The sequence below is a fragment of the Topomyia yanbarensis genome, chromosome 3 (genome assembly GCF_030247195.1).
Source record: "Topomyia yanbarensis strain Yona2022 chromosome 3, ASM3024719v1, whole genome shotgun sequence".
NCBI lineage: Eukaryota > Metazoa > Arthropoda > Insecta > Diptera > Culicidae > Topomyia > Topomyia yanbarensis.
The window spans coordinates 366,707,980-366,730,700 of record NC_080672.1 but is presented as its reverse complement, the minus strand read 5'-3'; the positions used below and the strand labels follow the sequence as shown (position 1 = coordinate 366,730,700).

The window sequence follows — 22,721 nt, the reverse complement described above, 5'->3', positions numbered from 1 at the left end:
AAGTCATGTATCATGATCTAGAAAATGAAGTACTCGGTTTTATTGGTGTCACTGTTATCTCGCCATGGCCTCGGCTGTGGACGAAGAATGTTGGCGTCAGGAGTCGAACATTTTCTACTGTCATTCGTTTTCGAGCTCTCCATCGAGACAGAGGTTGTTTTTTCTAGTCCGTAGTGCTGTGTGAGGCGATAAAGAATAGTTTTAATCCGCATTCAAGGTTATTTTGCCAGTTCGGTTCGGTCCTCAGTCTTTTGTTCGCGTGTGAGGATTAAACAATAGCCAGCTATATAAGCTGGATCGGTTCGTCGTTGGACACCAGTTTAAAGCTAAGTGGTTTTTGTCTTTTGTAACACATTTATTGCTTTCTTCCGTCTGCGCGGGCGCTGACCCCGTGCGTTGACGTTTTCTATGGTTCCCTCTCCGGATGGTCAAATGGAAGTTGAATCGGGTTCAACTTCTAAGGCTCCCCCCCGGCCCAAATGCTATCCAGAACTCTCAACTGGTCCATTTGTGGTCTTCTTTCGGCCCAAGACTAAATCACTGAATCTTCTTCAGATTTCTAGAGACCTGACGGAACGGTTCTCGGCTGTGACCGAAATTTCAAAGGTCCGCTCGGACAAGATAAGGGTGTTGCTAGCCAACTCAAAGCAGGCAAACGATATTGCTTGCTGTGAGCACTTTACGCGGGATTATAACGTGTATATTCCGGCTGTAAGAGTACAATCCGAAGGCGTCGTAACCGATGAGAGTTTGACGTGCGAGGATCTGCTGAAGTACGGGGTTGGCCGATTCAGAGACCGCTTACTTCAGCCAGTTAAAATACTTGAGTGCAAACGTTTGCACTCAGTAGTAGTTGCGGGGGATGGTTCAAAAACGTACCCCCAATCAAACTCTTATCGGGTGACCTTCGCTGGTACCGCTTTGCCAAATTTCGTCCTTTTGCACAAGGTTCGTTTGCCTGTGCGTCTGTTTGTGCCGCGGGTCATGAATTGCACAAAGTGTAAACAACTGGGTCACACAGCCACCCATTGTAGCAACAAGGCCCGCTGTGGAAAATGCGGGGAGAATCATCTAGATGATTCGTGCAGTAAGCAAGCCGAAAAGTGTCCTTACTGTGCGGAGAGTCTGCATGATATCTCGGCATGTCCCGCGTACAAACTACGCGGGGATAAACTGAAACGTTCCCTTGCGGGACGATCCAAGCATTCTTTCGCAGAAATGTTAAAGAATGCTACGCCACCATCCTCAGCAAACATCTATACTCACTTGCCTCCTGACGAGGGCGAGGCTGGTAACCCACAAGAGGGAACATCTACTAGGGTGCCTAGAATTTATAGGAAGAGGAGGAACATTTCCTCTCGTAAAGTTCCTTGTAAAGGCCAGAAGGTGTCCCTTGAGGGGGCTCCGAAAGTCACATCTATTGGAAGTGTTGCAACCAAACCGAAGCAATTAGCTCCTGGTCTCGGAGGATTAAGCTCAGAGAAGGAGTTCCCAGCACTTCCAGGAACATCAAAAATCCCAAGTGTTCCTTTGTTTCAGTTCGAGAGTAATCACAGCACTGGAATTATAAAACTCTCGGACATAGTGGACTGGATAATAAAAACTTTCAATATTACTGATCCTATTAAAAGTCTTATGTTAGCTTTTCTCCCTACAGTGAGAACATTTTTGAAGCAGTTGACTGCTAAATGGCCCCTCCTCTCAGCGATTGTATCCTTCGATGGCTAACTCATCGAACGAGGTCACGGATTTGATCACTGTTCTACAGTGGAATTGCAGAAGTATCATCCCGAAAATCGATTCCTTCAAAATTTTAATAAATAATTTGAGTTGCGATGCATTTGCATTATGTGAAACTTGGTTAACTTCCGACATAGAACTCAACTTCCACGACTTTAATATTATTCGCCTGGATCGAGACACCCCCTATGGAGGAGTGCTTTTGGGGATCAAAAAGTGCTATTCCTTCTACAGAATTAACCTTCCCTCGATAACAGGTATTGAAGTTGTCGCTTGTCAAGTAACAACCAAAGGCAAAAGCCTTTGCATAGCTTCCATATATATTCCCCCCAACACCGCGGTTGGGCACCGACGGCTACAAGACATCTTAGAATCCCTGCCAGCACCGCGACTAGTTTTAGGAGACTTTAACTCTCACGGTACAGCATGGTGTTGCTTCTATGATGATAACCGGTCTTCCTTAATTCAGGATCTTTGCGATAACTTCAATTTGACAATTTTAAACACGGGTGAAATGACACGGATTCCTGCTCCTCCAGCGCGCCCGAGCGCCTTAGACTTGTCCCTTTGCTCAACATCGCTGCGGTTAAATTGCACGTGGAAGGTAATTCCTGATCCCCACGGCAGCGACCATCTGCCGATTGTAGTCTCAATCAATAACGGTTCAAGGCCATTGAAATCAATCAATATTTCGTATGACCTCACACGAAATATCGATTGGAAGAGCTATGCTGCCGCGATATCCGACAACATCGAATCTACCCAAGAACTTCCTCCGGAGGAAGAGTACAGCTTTTTGGCTGGCTTGATTCTCGACAGCGCGAATCAAGCTCAGACTAGGCCAGTACCCGGCGCGAACATACAAAAACGTTCTCCCAATCCCTGGTGGGATAAAGAGTGCTCAGACGTGTACGCAGAGAAGGCCGCCGCGTTTAAGACCTTCCGGAACGACGGGTTACCCGCTAGTTTTCGACAGTACGCGACGTTAGACAAGCGAATGAAGAGTTTGATGAAAGCCAAAAAACGCGGTTATTGGCGCCGGTTCGTCGACGGATTAACGAGAGAAACATCGATGAGCACTCTTTGGGGAACAGCCCGACGTATGCGAAATCGAAACAGTACTAATGAGAGCGTGGAATATTCAAACCGTTGGATATTCGATTTCGCCAAAAAGGTTTGTCCGGATTCCGCCCCGGCACAGAAGATCTACCGCGCTGCGTCTCCTCACGATAACGCGAACGAAACACCTTTTTCGATGGTGGAGTTCTCACTTGCTCTCTTGTCGTGTAACAATAAAGCTCCAGGGCCAGACAGAATCAAATTCAACTTGTTGAAGAATCTGCCAGACTCTGCCAAGAGACGCTTGTTGAACTTATTTAATAAGTTTCTTGAGGCTAACATTGTCCCACACGATTGGAGGCAAGTGAAGGTCATCGCCATCCAAAAACCAGGAAAACCAGCCTCCGACCACAATTCGTATCGACCGATCGCAATGCTATCTTGTATCCGGAAGTTGTTCGAGAAAATGATCCTATCCCGCCTCGACAATTGGGTCGAAGCAAATGGCTTACTGTCAGATACACAATTTGGCTTTCGCAAAGGCAAAGGGACGAATGATTGTCTTGCGTTGCTCTCAACCGAAATTCAAATGGCCTATGCTAGTAAAGAGCAGATGGCATCAGTGTTCCTAGATATAAAGGGGGCTTTTGATTCAGTTTCGATCAACATTCTTTCAGAGAAGCTGCACCAGCATGGTCTTTCAGCGACTTTAAACAACTTTTTACTAAACTTGTTGTCGGAAAAGCACACGCATTTTTCGCATGGTGACTTATCGACATCACGATTTAGCTACATGGGCCTTCCCCAGGGCTCATGTCTAAGCCCCCTTTTATACAATTTCTATGTCAACGACATTGATGAATGTCTTGACAATCCCTGCACGTTAAGGCAACTTGCAGACGATGGCGTGGTGTCTGTTACGGGACCCAAAGCTGTCGATCTACAAGGACCATTACAGAATACCCTGGACAATTTGTCTGCTTGGGCTATTAAGTTGGGTATCGAATTCTCCACGGAGAAAACTGAGCTAGTTGTATTTTCAAGGAAGCGTGAACCAGCACAACTACAGCTTCTATTAATGGGTCAAACTATCGCTCAGGTCTTCACAGTAAAATATCTAGGGGTCTGGTTCGACTCGAAAGGTACTTGGGGATGCCATATTCGGTATCTGAAACAGAAATGCCAGCAAAGGATCAACTTTCTTCGTACAATAACCGGAACGTGGTGGGGTGCCCACCCAGGAGACCTAATTAGGTTGTATCAAACAACGATACTGTCGGTAATGGAATACGGATGCTTCTGCTTTCGCTCCGCCGCGAACATACATTTCATCAAACTCGAAAGAATTCAGTATCGTTGTTTGCGTATCGCCTTAGGGTGCATGCAGTCGACCCATACGATGAGTCTCGAAGTGCTGTCGGGCGTTCTCCCGTTGAAAAATCGATTTTGGGAACTCTCATATCGATTGCTAATTCGATGCGATATCTTGAACCCGGTCGTGATTGAAAATTTCGAAAGGCTTGTTGAGCTCAATTCTCAGACCCGTTTCATGTCCCTGTACTTTGACTACATGGCGCAGAATATTAACCCTTCTTCTTACAATCCCAACCGTGTGCATTTCATAAATACTTCTGAATCTACTGTTTTCTTCGACACATCCATGAAAGACGAGATTAGTGGAATTCCGGACCACATACGCCCAGAAGTGGTTCCAAACATTTTTTATAATAAATTCCGCGAAGTCGACTGTTCTAAGATGTTTTATACTGACGGATCAAACCTCGAAGGATCCACTGGCTTCGGTATTTTCAATCAAAAGTTCACCGCCTCCTACAAACTCAGTGACCCTGCTTCAGTTTACGCCGCAGAACTAGCTGCCATTCAGTATACCCTTGGAGTCATTGAAACATTACCCGCAGACCATTACTTCATCGTTTCGGATAGCCTCAGTTCCATTGACGCTATTCGCTCGATGAAACAAGGCAAGCACTCCTCGTATTTTTTGGGGAAAATACGGGAGCTACTGAGTGCTTTATCTGACAATTCTTTCCAGATTACCTTGGTATGGGTCCCTTCTCATTGCTCCATTCCGGGCAATGAGAAGGCAGACTCCTTAGCTAAGGTGGGTGCCTTAGAAGGAGACGTTTACGAAAGACCAATTTGCTTCAGCGAATTTTTCAGTATTACTCATCAGAGAACCCTCGAAAGTTGGCAAACTTCGTGGAGCAGTGGAGAGCTGGGAAGGTGGCTACATTCGATAATCCCTAAGGTATCGACGAAACCTTGGTTCAAGGGGATGGATGTGGGTCGTGACTTCATTCGTGTGATGTCCCGACTCATGGCAAACCATTACACGCTGGATGCACATCTCCGGCGTATTGGGCTCGTGGATAGTGGTATCTGCGCTTGTGGCGACGGCTATCACGACATCGATCACATTGTCTGGGCGTGCACCGAGTACAGTTCCGCTAGGTCTCGGCTAATGGATACCCTGCGGGCCCGAGGAAGACCAACCAACGTCCCGGTTCGAGATGTGCTGGCAAGCCGCGATGTTCTCTATATGTCCCTTATATACACCTTTGTGAAAACCATCAATATACAAGTCTAACTGCCCCTTGTTATCTCCTTATCATTCTCAGAACGCTCTTCCACCTGTATCAAACCATCTGTATCGAATGAGCCAACAAACACGGGACCTACGGCACGAACATAACACGCTTAACTCGAAATGTAGCCGATCCACATCTGAGCCGTACTACGAAATCGTCTGGAAAACCCCTGCCATCTTGAGGAGGACCACCCGGCGTCCCAGTACATGATTCCCCTGATGAAGGCCACCCGAGTTTGTAATCCATCCGTTGATCTCACGATGCCTGAAACTGAAATAATTTTCTCTCCCTGCCATCTTTGTCTACCCTCCCTCCCCTGACTCTTATACCCAGAAGTAACACCCCTAACCCCTAACCCCCCCCCCCCCCCCCCCCAATATCATCACAAAGCATTTAGCTCTTCTTGTCTCTTCTAGTTTTAACTATTATATTATATAATCTCGTTGAAATTGCCCAACTCTACTACCCACAAAAATAACTATAATTACGAATCTTTACAAAATTCAATCATGCCCTCTAGTTATTCCTAGTTTTAAGTTAGTCGTAAAAAATTGTCCCCCTTAATTAAACATTATTTGCTCCGATAATCTCACTGATAAAAATGTCAAACCATATTGCCACAAAAACTAAATGACCCCCCTAATCTTACGAAAACAATATTATCCCCTTGTGTAGATATATAAGATAGCTATAAAATCGCATTAGTTTCATTTTAAAAAAATCAATATGTAATCCCCTAGTTTTAAGCAATTTAAAATGTAAAACAAAACAAAATTGGCACCTTTAAGCTAACGCAACGTGCCTTATCAAATAAACGATTTGAATAAAAAAAAAAAAAAAATTTCTACTGTAGTCCCAATGCAAGTTGCTGAATCTTGCGGTGAATTGCGAGATGGTGAAGAAATTCCGTGAATCTAGACTTCGAATTCCAAAAACGATAGGGATGGCATTGCCTAAAGCTGGATCGGTTATGATCACCTCGAAGCTAACGTACGGGATGGACATAGTGAGCAGGTCGAGGTCTTCCGTGCAGTAAGGTACTTTTGAGTTGTATGGGGTATACTCAAAATTAGGTAAATTCAACTTAAATTTAAGTAAATTAAACTCAAGGTTGAGTTATGATTTTTGCCGTAGTTAAATGAAAACTACCTTCAACACGGTTTACCTAATTTTACCTTCCTGCACGATACCACGAAATTGAGTCAAAAGTATTCAATTTTAGATAGTTTTTCGGTGGCGTGTACACAAAAATTTGACAGCTGTTTGTTTACGGCAGCCATGGCGAAAGTAGTGAAGCAAATACTTTCGATGGTTTGTAATTACCTCCAGCTCCTCACTGGAGCGAAGGAATTCGTCATCGTGGTGCACTTTGTGTTGGCCGGATACAGCCGAGCACCCATAAAAATGATTCTAGCGAGCCTGGTAATGTGTAGCAAGCGCTGAAGCGAAAGACGGAAGGTAAATTCTGCCACACCTCGGGACGAGTGGTCGTTGCGACCGGTTAGCCGGTCAAAAAGTATTTGGCCAACATGGACATCGTCATAAGAAAGCGAAAGTCGAAGCCGGCCATATCGGAAGCGCAAGTAGTCACTCAAAAACATTGCCCGTTAAGGCTGTCTTCCCTGCGAAGCGTAACGTAGCTATGATCATGGACGAAGAGGCGTGCCTGACGGTCAACGGCAACGACTAGAAGGGAACCGGCTCCCGCGGTCTTCTTTTCCCCACAACTTGCGGTCAACGGAGAGGTGAAGATGCGGCCTTAATTAAGAAACACCACCCGAAGGACGATGTCGTGATTTGGCCGCGGCACATTACGCGAAGTGGTCGCTGGAGGAGATGGAACGTTTGATGATTCCAGTCGTATGCAAGAACGCTACTCCCCCTCTCCTAGCGGACCACAGCAACGCCCAAATGAAAATTTCTGGGCGAACCTGAAGCGAAGTATATATTCGAACAATTCCGTGGCGAGAACCGAAAATTAACTGATCAATAAGGCAACCGGAGAATTGAAGAATATGCCAACATCTTTTTTTTCGTCAGGCAAGGCAGCTCAACAGGGAGTGGAGTCATGTTTGTAAAACGTGTTTAATCCACCTAACAGTGTGATGAGACATTTCTTATAACTCTTATCACTCTTCGGATATTATATCGTTTGAGAGCATTTAGAACCTGATGCTTCGCGATGTTTTGATAACACATACTACATGGGATAGTGGCAGGACTCAGAATCGCTCAAATCAGCATAGGACAACATCAGTGCTAGAAATCTCAAACCAAATCAATGAGAAAGCGAAAAAATGGCCCATAAAATAGACATACCAACGAATTATTGTTAATGCTCTGTTAATAAAATATCTATATTGTGGTGGGAAAACTGAATTTTCCTAAAGGGGTTATATATTGTACTGAAACAAAAAAAACGATTTTTTTTAATCGATTTGAAGTTTATATTTTACTCAAATTTCCAACGCGACTGAGAACTAAGAAATCAACGCTTTTTCTTGAAAAGGGCGATACTAGCAGTGATACCATTCAAAGAAAATCAACAGTGAATATTTCCAGACTTGGTTTTATTTCCTATTTAAGAACTCTTGTGTTTTTTTACATCCTAGATTGCATGATTCAGTGATCGAAACCCAAAACTTCATAAAGTATTTGAAATTATTAAATTAAAATTTGTGTTTGCTATTGAAATTGACAAAATGATAGTATCGCCCCTTTGGCGATTGTTTACTTTTTCGGTCCCACCTATCAGCATTGAAGTATCGCCCTTACGTTTTTTTACAATAACTACCGTTCTACACCACCGATTTCGTCCGTGTTTTTTCAATATCGATCATTGTTACTATTTACAGCTGGTATCAGCTTGATAATCCTAAAAAATACGAAAATAACAGTTTCGCCTCTAAACTGCTAGCAAAAAAAGTATCGCCCTGTTTGTTTGCATGGAGCGTGGAGGGCGAAACTTTAAATAAACAAACAAAAATACAGTTTCGCTCGTTGTATTTTTGCTGTAGTTTAAGAAAGCAATATCGTAGAATCAAAATTTTTAGGTTAATTTGTTGCGTTTCAAAGCCCTTCGCATGTATGAAAAAAGCCCTATGTTTACATTTGTAAGTATCGCCCTTTTCACAAAAAAGCGTTGAAATGAAATCGCAGCTCCTGATATCACGCTATCTCTGAAGTGCATGCGTGCATAGTTTCAAATATTTTACTTCGACATCGACTTTTTCTAAAGGTGACTTCCCAGTAGTATCCTTGATTTGAATTATTATCGCTAATCCTAATGCCAAAGAACAAATAAAAACCTCACGAAAACGAACCGTTTGGGAAAATCATCATCATTACTGGAATTTTCATTTTCACGAAACTTTTCGATAACCTTCCGTCACTTGCGTTAATGCACTGGGTGCACAGTGCTCTGAAAATCTAGCGAAATCGTCGAAATATTAGTAAAGAATACTAAAAATTAATTTCTATTCCATAATTTTCAGTTCAGAAATTCGAGAAATCGTGCTCACCGCAAGCCATGAAAAATAGACTACGTTGTGAAGCGATGGTCACTATTTATTAAAAAATCACGGTTAATTAAAAAATAAAACTATTAAAAAATTTCAAATAGTTTATAATTGTCACAAACTTATTAGGAAAAATTGTTTAATAAGCTTTCGTAATATTGTGTAGGAAAAAAGCTGAAAATTTTAAAATAAATCTGAGGACTGTGATTGATTACAGAACTCTGAAATTTTCTATTGGAATGTTTTCAGGCAGGAATTTGATATTGATGCTATTAGACAACTGTGAAATCAAGACCAATAGATCAGTTACATATCAGGACCCCATTCCGACAATTTATCAAAAGTCCTCATGATGTTTACAACAGCAGGTTATCCATCTACGGATCAGATAATTGTTATTGTAATATTGAATTAAATCAGTCTGCATCAATAAATTTTCAACTTCAATCCAATTTTTTTTTGGGTGTGGTGGGGGGGGGGGGGGGTTGTATGGTGTTAAACCCCAAAACCTTCTCTTGGCTACGCCGTTGCTTGGAGTTATTTATTTCGCTTTTCATTTTCCGAAAGGTTTCAGATCGATCCGATGGTCATAAGTTAGAAAAATTGCAGTCAGAAGGTTCGCACAAATGAACATTTTTGCACTGATAAGTTATCAAGTTCCTTCCAGACAACTTGGAAGTGTTCGGTGATTATTTCTAGCGGTTGTAGATAGAAAAATGAAATACAAAATTCGATTTATCGAAATAATGTTTGGCTTATTTCAATGGATTATTACTAGGGTAAGGTGGGGCAAATCCGACCGTTGGGTAAACCCGACCCCCCACTGTTACCGAAAATCGGAAGCACTACGCGAACTAATATCAATGGTGTCGTGTAGAGCATCGAAAATAATCATAATGGTGGCATGACAGCATTTTATTAATCTACATTGAGATGCTCAAACGACAAAAAGTGTGTTTTTAAAACTTTTGATTTGACTTTTGTGCATCATTGCCTACAGGATATTTCTGATTGTTACAGTGATTGCATAAAAAATGTAAGTGGATTTAAATTCTTTGATTGAAGTCCTACAAAGTGCGTAGATGAATTTGGTTCAACCTTTTTCATAACTTTTTTTAATTGCGTCGTAATGAAAAATGACGCGGTGGGGCAAATCCGACCTCTAAGTAGTGGGGTAAATCCGACCGCTTTTTTGCTAAGAAAAAGTTTATTTATCAAATTGAAATATATTTTTATTGTCATTTTTTATTATTTTTATGAAAAATGGTTCATAATTACAAACGAAAGACACAAAAACGTGATGATTATAGTATTCGTCAAGCAATTGCTGCGATGAAAATGGAAATATCATTACGTGCTATTGCTCGTGATTTTAGCATTCCAAGATTGACATTGAACTCCATTTTCTTCATGTTACAATTCAATAACACAACATTCATTGACTTATCATTAAAAAACCATAAAATTTGGATAATATCTGCACTAAATCAACCAAAAACATAGGGGGTCGGGTTTACCACACCATTTTTGAAAACAGCAAAAATGAACATTTTTGTAAAACGCTTGTATCTCAAAATATTTTTAAGATCCGAATAAAATGCTATATATAGAAAGTTGCCCAGGACTTTCACCTTTAATTTGGTATATAAAACGACTTGATTCGATGTAAAATGAGCATTTTACAACCAAAACCATTTACTAGGTCGGATTTACTCCACCTTACCCTATATTGAACAATAAATAGGCGACAAAGAGTAATCCACAAACAACAAGCCATAACTTTTAAAGTATTCAAAATAGATATTTGAAGTCTTCAGTAAAGTTATTCGCAAAAGTAAGAGCTACAAATTTGCTGAAGGCATCATTTCGATATAATCACTTCCAAGAAAATTTGTGAAAATATCTCACTCATAGGGGGATTAATCAGCAAAAACACAATACCAAAAGAAAGGGCATATTACCTCCATTAAATTCTCAGAAGATACTATTGACCTAAAATAAGCCGTTTCGGCGTTAATAATAGATTACATGTTTTTGGTCATTTTTCTGGCAATGGGAAATGATAAAAATCTTTCGTCCGCATTTAATGTTAAATATCTCTTTTGATAATAGTCCGATTTCAACAATCTATAGCTTGTTCGAAAGGTATTCGTTTAAGCTGTCTAAAAACATATAAATTGTTAATCTATAATTTCAATTTTGGCAGATAATTTAAAAAAACTGCAAAAAACGCCATTTTTACGCATTCAAACATTCATATCTTAAAAACTAAACATCAGAATCAAAAACAAATTAATAGCGTTCATACTGTTTTTTAGTTCTTTCAATTAAAATTGGTTTGGATAAGATCGGTTCAGCCATTGCTGAGAAACACGAATGAGAATTTGTCCGTTACATACACACACACACAGACACACACACACACACACAGACATTGTCCCAAATCGTCGAGCTGAGTCGATTGGTATATAAGACTCGGCCCTCCGGGCCTCGGAAAAAATCTTGAAAGTTTGAGCGAATTCTATACATTTCTTTTATAAGAAATGTAAAAACATGAATTCGTACAAGAATCAATGTAAATTTGTTGTTTCGATATCTTTTATCGTTTTATTTCATTCATCCGAAAATAGTTTCGTTTCCAATGCAAGCGTTACTGTGGTTTGAATACTTCCAGTCTTTTGTGAAATATGTCATTTGCTACTTTGACCTACACTGTCAATTTATTATAAGGCACATATGTCAGTATACAAATCCAATATTAATTGGTACAAGCATATTTTTTCAAGTTTTTCTAAACCGTTTGATCACGGAATCCACTTTAGCGAAGTGATCAAACAACTGCAGTTATGACTCACCACATGGAACCATAGTTCAACCCTCGGTAGAGCACTATGAGCCTTGCGACACCGTTGATGAAAGTGAAATATTTGGATATAATTTCCTATGTAAGCAGGAAAAAATTTAATAACACAAACTTTTACCTATCTTTTGCTTTTCGCCACAACTCGCACATCAAGTGGCTCGAGTGCGCTCCATCTATGCGGATAGTACCACCACCACGCACCGCCGCCTACTGCTGCTCGGCTGGGCAGGGGGAACGACAGCAGCTGCGGATCTCATTCCAAAAACGATGGGACCGGAGTAAAAAACTTTCGTTCAATATTCATCATATTTTGCCTTCATTTTCTGCTTAATATTTATTAAAAAAAAACACAGAAAGCTCACAGCGTACACTTGAGGGAACGCGGAGGACCCTGTGCCCTGTATCTACTGACAAGCGCACCGAGTTTCATCCTTTCAATTTCATAAATAAACAAACTCGTACCTCTCCCCGAAAGTAATCCACCAGATGATGTCGAACCCCTGCCATCATCGCGGCAGAAACTCATTTTCGACAGAGAACCACTGGCGCAGCCCATCCGGAAAATCCATCAAAGGTGATGATTTCCACGTAGGCCACCCCGTTGCACTGCCACAGAAATTTGGTAATCTTCGGGCCTAAAACAGATGGCGGCAAGAGTGAAAAGCAAACTTTCCCCGAATAGGAAAAAAGAAAAGCATAAAACGACAGTTCTTTTGAGATCGTGCAGATTACAAACCCAGAAGAACAATCGACGGGAAATAGTGGGAAAAGTTTTTCTCCTATAGCTTACTCTTAGTCAAAACCGACCGCCCGAACGAAATTCATAGACCATAGCTTTTTCGTTCCATTTTTCGGCTAGGGACCATAAATTTCACACAAACAATTTAATTTTGCAAATATTTAATAATGTGAAATATTTCTCGATGGCCGAACGCAAGCCAACCGCACACACACACACATACACCCAGAGAAGAACGCTGGCGCCAGCGACACTCAGCAGGCCAACCCAGAGTGTCGTTTACTATCGAGATGGCCCTGCCGCAGAATAGTGTATTTCGACGCATGTTCTTGGTTTGTTGTTTATTGCGTCAAAAAACGAAGGAATTTCCATGCACAACAACAACAAAAACAACAGTAGGAAGTTGCATCGGCCAATCCAAAAAAGAAGCCACAAAACGCAGTAACGTGTAGCAGGGGAATAGGAGGTGGGTCGGCCGCGGCGGCGAATCTCTTGAAGGAAACAATAGTTTGAGATGTTATTCACGCTTGCCATCAATAAATTACCGACACTGCCGCCGAGTTCGAGCACACCGGTGAAGTATGTGTATGTACGACGGTAGCCTGCACCGAAATCGCTCCGGCCATTATATGCGCCACGGAATTCTGGTGGTGAGCGAGAGAGAAAAAAACAGCAGCGAAAAGGGAAAATTCAATTGTAATAAATTAAACAAAGTCGCTGAAACGTAATTTATACCCCTATTGTCTGCGAAAATTTCTATAGCATCTCGCGAACTACCACCGCCGTACGCTTGGCGGCGCTTGGTGCTCGTGTGTGTATGCGTGTTTTTAATGTCATTAAAAGGAAACTTCAGTTTTTCACTCGCAAAGTTTACCGTGCAGTGTACGTGTACACATACACACCTACACGCGCGAACACGGGAAAACAGGAAACCTTCGATAAATCAACCGGTACACAATGCACTAGCAGGAAATATTTCACCTTCCTTCCCGTGCAGAAAGTCGGCGTAAAACCGAATAATGGCGTAAATCTTGTTCTTGTTCCTATTCCACCTTCAGACAGTTTATACGACGGCTGGCAGCCCTGCTGCAGTTGACGCTGTCAAACGATAAATTATTGAATCAATTAATATTTTATAGCTTTTGTGTACTGGTGTTGCGTGAACAGTACGCTTTATTGACCCTCCAAATGAATGCAATTAGCAAAGTTTAATGTCCTATTGCCGGTGCAGCCGAACATTACAACACATGTTAATTATATCGAGCTATGCTTTCGACCCATTAGATCCAAACGATGGATGTAGAATTCTTGGCAAGTACAAGGGGACAACAAATGCCTACTGTTTTGTTACCGCAACGAAACATACGCACACCATTGAAAGATTTCACTTTTCAGACAACATAAAAAAAGCAGGCGAAAAAAATTTCCATGCAAATTATCTAATAAATTATTTTAAATAACAATAAAACGAGGGGTATAGATCTTTCTCACTAACGCACACATTTGGCTTTTGATATTACTTGCACACGCAACCATCCTCTATACACATGTGGAGCGACTCGTTTGCATAGAAATCACTATATTAAATTTCTTTTTTTTTTTTGGTCGCATTCACCTCGCACTGTTTCTTTCCGTCTTTCTCTCGCTCGTCCACACCCTTCGTTTTATTTCGCCCCCGCATTGAAGTTACCGTCCGTGCGCGCCGGATGCGCCACATTACACCTCAACCACGACGATCGACCCGGCTGCCTGGATGACGAGGGGGAACAAACATGCAAACGTTTTTAATTTTACATGACAGCAGCACATTTTCTAACATTCGTATACATATGTACATATGTGCCTCACGTGAAGGAGTGGGGGGCGGGTAGGGCGACTAATGTTTATTTTGTTCTTGTTGTTGTTTTTTTCGCTTGTCGGAGAAATATTTCAAATACGCATTCTTCCTCTGCCAGCGGATTTATTTTGAGTCATCTGTTATTGTTATGATTATTGCATTACTTTGACATTAGTTTTCGCTTTTCCGTCCAACTGCAGCAGGCTTTGAGAAAAAAGAACGTTGATTCATATCGCAATCACGGCATCGCCTGCTTGGCTGGAGAATGCTTCAATTTCTTTTAGCTTTTTTATTGTGTACAATCTGTCATTGTAGTGCCTTGTGCGTCCAAAATAAGTGAGTCAAAGTTCCAAAAAAAAAAAAGTTGCGTAGGCAAATTGACCGAGCATCGGATAATAGCCAAACAGTTCGGGAAGACTTGGGAAGTATGAAAGTAGCAGAAATTTAGGGAGAACTACTTAATCTCAGTTTCGAAACTGACAAAACCGAGACTGAGTGTTGCGGAGCAACTCTAGTAAAACATGTCAAATGGTCCTACAGGATCCGACACTCGTAGTGTAACCAACTTCAGACCATTCACGCAGCTGTAGCACTGGCATCTACGGCCGAAGTCATTCTTTGTCCCCCATTCGACAGCCGTGGCAATAACCTGCAGTTATCTAGGTATATCGTCCGGACCGGGAGCGTTCTTCGCTTTCAGTCCTTTTGCCACCATAACGAGTCCGTCGTTGGAGACCCGATGGTCACCAGCATTTCCACCATCTCAATCGACGTACGGTGTAGACGGCCATGCGGAACTTGATCTTGGCCAACACGACACGGTAAGCGTTGCACAGCTCCTTGTAGCCGGTGGACTTGCTCAACACTATCTCACGTTTAAAAACAGCCCTGGCCACCCGAAATGTCACTTTACGCTCATCTCTGGCTGCTCTCTAGTTGATATTCGATCCACCAATACGCCGGCAATTCCTCGGCACTATTACTCCAGACACCCTCGCTAATGTTTCCGATAGCTCGTCCGTGTTTGAACTGAAGCGATGCTCTCCTTTATTTTCCACTTCCACTGGCTTCACCTTTGAGCCGTTTTACTCCCAACTTTCCGCTTGCTTTCCGTCATTCCATCTGCCGTTTTTATAAGTGGTTTAGCTCTTGTCCCTGTAAGCCATTTGCCCCCAGCTTTGTCGCGATCTATTCGGATAATCCCCGGTGGTGAACTCACTTTACTCTTACTGAGAGTTTCTCAGCGGCGGAATTTTTCTCGACACCGATGTCCGTTTCGTGAGCCAATTTGCTCCCAGCTTTGTCACGATATTCTCCCGGCATCGCTAGCTACTCGATGTAGTCTTCGGCGGTGGGCCTAGCTTAATCAACGAGCCAACCGGTATGTGCCGAGGTTTACCACCAATTTTCACTACAAGGAATTTATAAAATGTTGTCTGATAAAAACTTTTGCAAAAGGCAAACATTTTTTGCACATTTTTGATGAACCTTTGTCTTTTTTCAAATTATTAAATATGTGAGCTCTTTGTTTACTGTTACTGACCAGCCCTACTCCGGACAGAAACTGACAGACACACTATCTAGGGACAGGGAAAGGTCACCGGAATCGACAACGTGAGTACTTCTTAGGAACCTCCCCCCGCTACAACCTGATTTGCGAGTGAGGACCCCTCCCGAAGTCGTGGCAAAGGGCCCCCAAAAGGGTTCAAGAGACCCAAGCGGTCAAAGCCTTCTCCCCTGCATCGGAAAGACCCTCGAACGGATTGTCGACAGAAGGCAAATCACAACCTTAGAGCAACGCCGGCTACTGGACCACTGGCAATATGCCTTCTGGAAAGGCAAGGGCACACGGTCCTATCTACCTAGCATCACTGGGCGGGAGCCCTAGACCAGGCAGAGCGGGACGGCTTACACACCGACATCGCCGACGGCTTACACAGCGCAACACCGGATTCTCGCTAGAAATCGGAGGCGTCGCAACCCTTGATCCTCGCGTAATAGCCGATAAACTGGGACGGTATTTTTCCGATTCATTGCCCCAGTGGAACCACCCCTTCTCCGGACAGAAACTGACAGACGCACTCAGCTAGGGACGGGGAAAGGCCACCGCAATCGACAACGTGGGTATCCAACTTCTTGCGAACCTCTCACCAGCGATTAAAAGAGCCCTCCACCAATGCTACAACCTGATCTGATAGCGAGGGCCCCTCTCGAAGTCGTGGCAAATGGCGTCCAATTGCCAAAAGGGTTCAAGAAACCCGAGCGGCCAAAGCCTTCTCCCCTGCATCGAAAGATCAGCGAACGGATGGTCGACAGATGGCAAATCACAACCCTAGAGCAACGCCAGCGTCCAGTAGTTGGCAATATGCCTTCCAGAAAGGCAAGGGCACAGGGTCCTATCTACCTAGCATCTCTGGGCGGGAGCCCTACACACCGACATCGCCGCACTAGACATAGACATGGCATACAACACCGTATGGCGGGATGGTGTGTCCTGGCAGCTGGACCGGTGGGAAATCCGTGGAAACCTTGGCCATTACATGCAAAGTTTCCTTGGAAACCGCTAACTGCAGGTCGGAGTCGGCGGCAGTGAATCCGGAATATTCTTAGAGGAAACGGAGTACCCCAGGGATCTGTCCTGGCGTTTACTTTTGCATGGAGATAATATACGCCACCCTCCCCAAAGGGGATCTTCATATTCGTTTATGCGGATGACATCGTGCTGGTAGCGACCGGGAGTACCAAAGGTCATACCCGCATAAAGTTGCAAACTGCAGATAACGCTGGAAGCAGGTGGGCAACCTCCGTCGGTTTCGGAATATCTAACTCCAATAGCACCCACCATCGAGCCACAGATCAACCGATCCAGATAGCGGACACCCAAATCTCCTACAAGGAGCCGAAGATACTCAGGGTCAAGGTGGACAGGAAGACCACGTTCGCCCCGACTTCCGGAAACTGACGAATATGCCACTCACCATCATCCAAGCGTTAATTCATAGTCGGATTCATTTCGGCATCAAGATTACCGGACGGAACATCGCAGGAATGAACAGCATATTGGCCGTTCTGTAGAACGGGTCCATTCGAACTACATCGAAACCACTGCCCAGCACACCAGCCGAAAGTGCCGGCGTCGTGGCCGGTGTCCTTTCATTTCGGTGGAAGATAGCCCTGGTGGCGATGTAAATAGCCAGAGAGGAAATGCGTTAAATTTGCTGGATCCCCCTACCACCCCCCCCACCCCCCTAGCCCGGCTGCACCGAGTATGACGTCTACCATGGAGCGTCGGATCCCCCCATATCGATACAAGCCTGTCCCAGACGATTTGTACCGGAGGAGCCCCTGAAGTCGTCCGTTCAGCGTACAATCTACTAAGCGATTCACCAATCATACTTGGATCTACACCGATGGATCCAGGAAGGATGACGAGGTCGGAGTCGGAGTCCGCTACGGCGGGACAGGCAAATCCCTCCGCTTCCCGATAGTGATCGGTCTTTTCCGCTGACGCTGCAACCTCTGTCTCGAAAATCAGAAGACACAGAAACCACGATCTTCACCGATTCCCTCGCTACTCCGCGCGCTTGAGAGCGAATGAACGCCGATCCACTCACCACACTAAGCAGACCATCTGGCAGTGCTTGATCGGAGAGCCAGGAGGCCCTAACCAAGGTAGTACCAGCCGCGGACATCCTTCGGGACGCCGAAGTTCTTAACAATAACTTCATCGACCACTGGAAGGCGTCCCAGGGACATCTGCAGAAAATTAAGGGAATACTCGTAAAATGAGACGACCGTCCGGACTGGAAGGTACGGACCGAACACACGAAGACCACGCACGCCCACACAACCTCGAACTTACCACCCCCTATTTGCACTACATGCGGGACAACAGTGGAACATATCTTCTCTAACTTCCTCGAGTTCCACGACCTCCAGGTAAGACACGACATCCCGCCCTGGATTCGTGACGCCCCGGCAAGCGACCTCGTAAGGGAAGAAATCGTCCTAAACTTCCTTAAAGACACCGGTCTCTTCGATAACATCTAAGTAGGAACCCACCACGAACACACACTAGCAATGGGTCCTCCGTCACACCCCTCGCCGGTGATGAAGAGATCGCCCGTGGCCCAACAAGACCAAAGAGGATGAACCCCAATCCAAGACCCACGGGCAGTTACCGCCCCCTCCATCTTCCAGAATGGGGAAGTCGCCCGAAGTCTGAACCAAAACCTGCACCAAATAAAACCACCTCTGCCACTCCCTGCCAATGCCGAAGGGGTCGCCCATGGTCCAACACAACCACCAGACAGCGAGAGCTCCAATCAAGGTACAGCTTGGGCCCTCCGCAGTGGGTGCGAAATTTGATGGGTTTTTCAATGATTGCTTAGATTGCTGTTTTCCTCGCTGTTTCTTGCTTATTCTGAAGCAGGCGTTTCTCTTATATGGTTTTTATTTGAGGCGAAACTGAGTCAGTTCCTAACCCCAAATGCTGTCAAAATGTATGAACTGACAGCGGTTGGGGTTAGAACCTGACTCAGTTTCAGGTTCAAGCGAAATCGCCATTAATCTCATAACTTTTTAAACTGTTTATAACTGGTTAAAACTGGTTAAAGAAACACTTTCGAATTCTACTGAAAAATTGACGCTAGGTTTTACCACACAGTGCTTTTAATTGAATCGTCAACATTCCCATCCGTTGCACACTACAAATAGCGACTGCTCGCTAGAATAAGCTTATCCAGTTCAACTTTCCGTCACTACCGATGCGCTTTCGTTATTTTCATCTCAGCCCTTCTTCTCTATTCCACAGGCACCGATGGCGTTCTACCCAACCTGGCAAGCCGATCCGTCCCAGGGTTGGCAGAATCAGTTCATCCAGCAGATTCCGCAAAACACCCCCGCAATCACACCGCTAAACTCGCTCGAATTCCAGCCACAGGTACATTACGAATACCACCCCGTTGTACACTATCAACAACCGCTACATCATGACCAATTCGATTACGAGCGAGTGATCTCGATCACTAACCCGTACTACTAACATCCACACATGCTTCTGTCCGCACACCAAAAAACAAATCACATTCACCTCGCTTTCGTTAACTCATCCACACATTACCTTATAATTTCGGACCAAAGGACAACCCCTCAACTTACCCCATCATCGAACAGCGCTTGCATTCGGAAAGTGTCTCACCTGAAACCATCTCTGTAAATTTCTAGGGTTACGCCGCGTACCAACCGAACGGCTATGTCCAAACGGCCGGCATCGGGTTCGATCCGAATTACGGTCGGACGTACGCCGCACCACCAACCGTACAGCGCTATGAATTCCAAACCAATCAGATCACTCCCATCAATCAAGTATCGCTGCAGAGCGTATCCTTTGCACCAACCGTTACCTACGCCGGTCAAGTCTCGGCCGGACCCGCCGTAGTATCCCACAATCCGCACGATCAGTTTAACTTGCAGCTAAACAAGCAGACGTCGGGAAACGACATGCCTGGATATCCACGGGTGAACAGCGTACCGCCGCGCTCACTCAATTGTAATGGATATTCAGGCCAACAAGAATATGGCGGTCAAACCACTACCCAGGCCAGTTCGGCAACGACTAATGTAACCAATGTCAACGGAACTTCCACCAGTACCGGAGCCAGTGGTGCCGGAGGTAACTCTTCGATGCATCCACCGGCACAGGTTCCCCAGTCACCGAACCGACAAACCCAACAGCAACCTCCTCGTCCCAACTCCAACCAACAGCTGTACGCACAGCAATCTCCAAACCCATACAGCGGTAGTGGAAACAATAGTCTGCAACAGTCACCAAACCACAACAATGGGGCTAACAGCGCGAACAACAACAACAACAATGTCTACGCGCAGCAATCGCACAGTGGCATGCATACACCTTCGCCCATGCAAACGCCAGACAATCATCAGTCGCCGAATCACATGAATGGTAACCAACAGCAACAGCAATCCCAGGGCGACTGGGGTGGTTGGAATCAGCAGCAGCAACAGTCGGCCGATCTGTTCAACCAATCGGATCGAGTCAACTTAAATTCACGAATAAAAACGATGATCATGAACAAGAATGATCCCAAGGATGTGATCGGGGGACTTCAGCCAACCGGTCAACACATGACTCATCTAGGTGTCCAAAGCCCAGTGCTTGGACAAGGATCGGCCCAACAACAGACCGGTCATTTTTTATCGTATAGCCACCATCTCCGAGACAGTCTAACGCCTACAACGCTGGCAACTGGGGGCAGCAATTCTGCCTCCGGCCAGTCACCGATACCAAACTCAGCAATGATGGGTGGCGGAACAGGCAGTGGCAGTAACAGTACTTCCAACGATGGTACTATCGGAGATGGTGGCGGTCTGATCAACAGTATCAGTAATATTGTTGATCCTAACTGGAAGCAAAGTAGCAAATCGCCGGGATTGGGAGCAATGGAGAACAGAGCAGAGCACGAACAACAACATCATCAACAACAACATCATCATCATCATTCGCTGATGAGCGATCTTCATCACGGTAGTAAGCATCAGGGTTTTGAGCAGAAGCAGCAACTAATCGACAAGAATAATACCGATCCAGGAGGTGGTAGTCTACATCATGACTCTGGCGGCGGCGGACATGACGTCAAGCATAAACTGAATTCCTCCAAATCGTCGTCTTCATCATCATCCTCCTCCAAGTCTAAGAGCGGTAGCCATAAGAATAGCGATAAGCATAGCAAATCGAAAAACAACAATCATCATCTGGATATGAATCAACAGATAGACTCTAACAAATCTTCCAATAATCTTAATAACTATTCAAGTAGTAGTTTTATGAGCGAGCATCACTCGTCGTCATCTTCGTCGTCGCCGTATCCGAATCTTAATCAAACATATCCAGCATCCAATCATAGCAGCAGTAGTAGTAGTAACCCATCATCGCTAGGACTCGGTGGTTACTCGAGCCACCTGGACAGCAAACTGGACGACAAAGGTCCGCTGAATCGTTTCCGACATGACAACCTAAACAGTGGCTTCAACCCACATCTTCCCCATCAGCAATCGCCGCATATGCACAGCGGTGCGTTCCATCATCCTCAAGCAGCATCCGGCAGCGGTAGTTCCTCTAGCTACAATCTGATGAGCGTTAAGAAGGAACCTGGCCTCCTCGACGAGGGTCAACCTCCGAAGTTTGACGGTTACGAAAAGAACTACCAGAACTTTATCCGCTACGGAGACTACAACGACACTAGTCAACCGCCGCAAACTCAATCTTCCCAGCACGGCAGTTCTGGTCTTTCCGGTGCCACCAAAACCGAGTATAACAGCTACTACTCACCCTACGGTAGCTATCCGGGGTATCAAAACTACCCCAATTACCACAACCAGAACTTCAACAGTACAGCCACTGGCAGTCCACTTCCTCCAACTCCGGACATTAGCACACCACTGCCAGCGATCACTACCCCAATAGCTCATCAAACCAACTTCGAACAGCAAATCCCGGCTCACACTTACCCCATACCGAAAAACAGTAGCATACCCCAGCCGGATATTCCAATCAAGCTGGAGACGGAAGATAACTCCTATCTCAACACCAGCGGCAACAGTGGTGGATCATCGCTGGGTGAATCTGTGGCGCCAGTGATCGCTCCGGAGATCTCTTCGGAACCGGAGCCACCGGCTCCTGCTGCTGCAACTCCAGCAACACAAACCACACCGCCGTCGACGAGTAAATCCAAGAAATCCGACAAGAAAGATAAAGCCAACAAAGATGCGGCCGCCGACGGAGACACGAAACCCGAACCCGGCAGTAGTAAATCTAGCAAGAAAAAGGAATCCAAAGGTACGAAGAAGGAACAGGAAGCCGCCGCTGCCAAGCAAGCAGAGGATGAAAAGCTGGAGAAAGCTCACAAGCCGGAGGCACCGGATTGCGATTGCTTCGCATCGTCCGATACGAAGCCTCCGTCCGAGCCGGGAAGTTACTACACTCATTTGGGTAAGTTTGTTTGAAGTGAAGTTGTTAGACTGCTTAGCATAATAAACCGTATTCGTTCTAGGCTGTGCAACATCGCTGGAAGAGCTTCGTCGCGAAACGGAGAACCGGGTTGGGCTCAGTGGGAAACAGTTGCGGATAGAGAAAGTTATCTACACTGGCAAGGAGGGCAAGTCCAGCCAGGGTTGTCCGATTGCCAAGTGGGTTATCCGGCGAGTTGATCCCGAGGAGAAGCTTCTCTTCATCGTGAAACGAAGACAAGGGCATCGGTGAGTTTATGGTCGGATCTTGCCTTTTACGGATCGTTTGCCATTATTGGGATACGGGCCTTAAGCTTTACTAACCAAT

The 22,721-nt window shown here is 44.7% G+C and overlaps 1 protein-coding gene across 2 annotated transcripts in view; it reads left to right on the top strand.

Moving 5' to 3' along the window:
- LOC131690847 (methylcytosine dioxygenase TET-like) overlaps nucleotides 1-22,721 on the top strand; it is a 574,639-nt gene that overhangs the window by 531,264 nt on the left and 20,654 nt on the right. For both annotated transcript variants that reach the window (XM_058976913.1, XM_058976912.1), the window contains 3 exons: nucleotides 19,179-19,307; nucleotides 19,592-22,376; nucleotides 22,438-22,642. In XM_058976913.1, coding sequence (XP_058832896.1) covers nucleotides 19,179-19,307; nucleotides 19,592-22,376; nucleotides 22,438-22,642 — 3,119 coding nt within the window. The remainder of the gene's footprint in view (nucleotides 1-19,178; nucleotides 19,308-19,591; nucleotides 22,377-22,437; nucleotides 22,643-22,721) is intronic.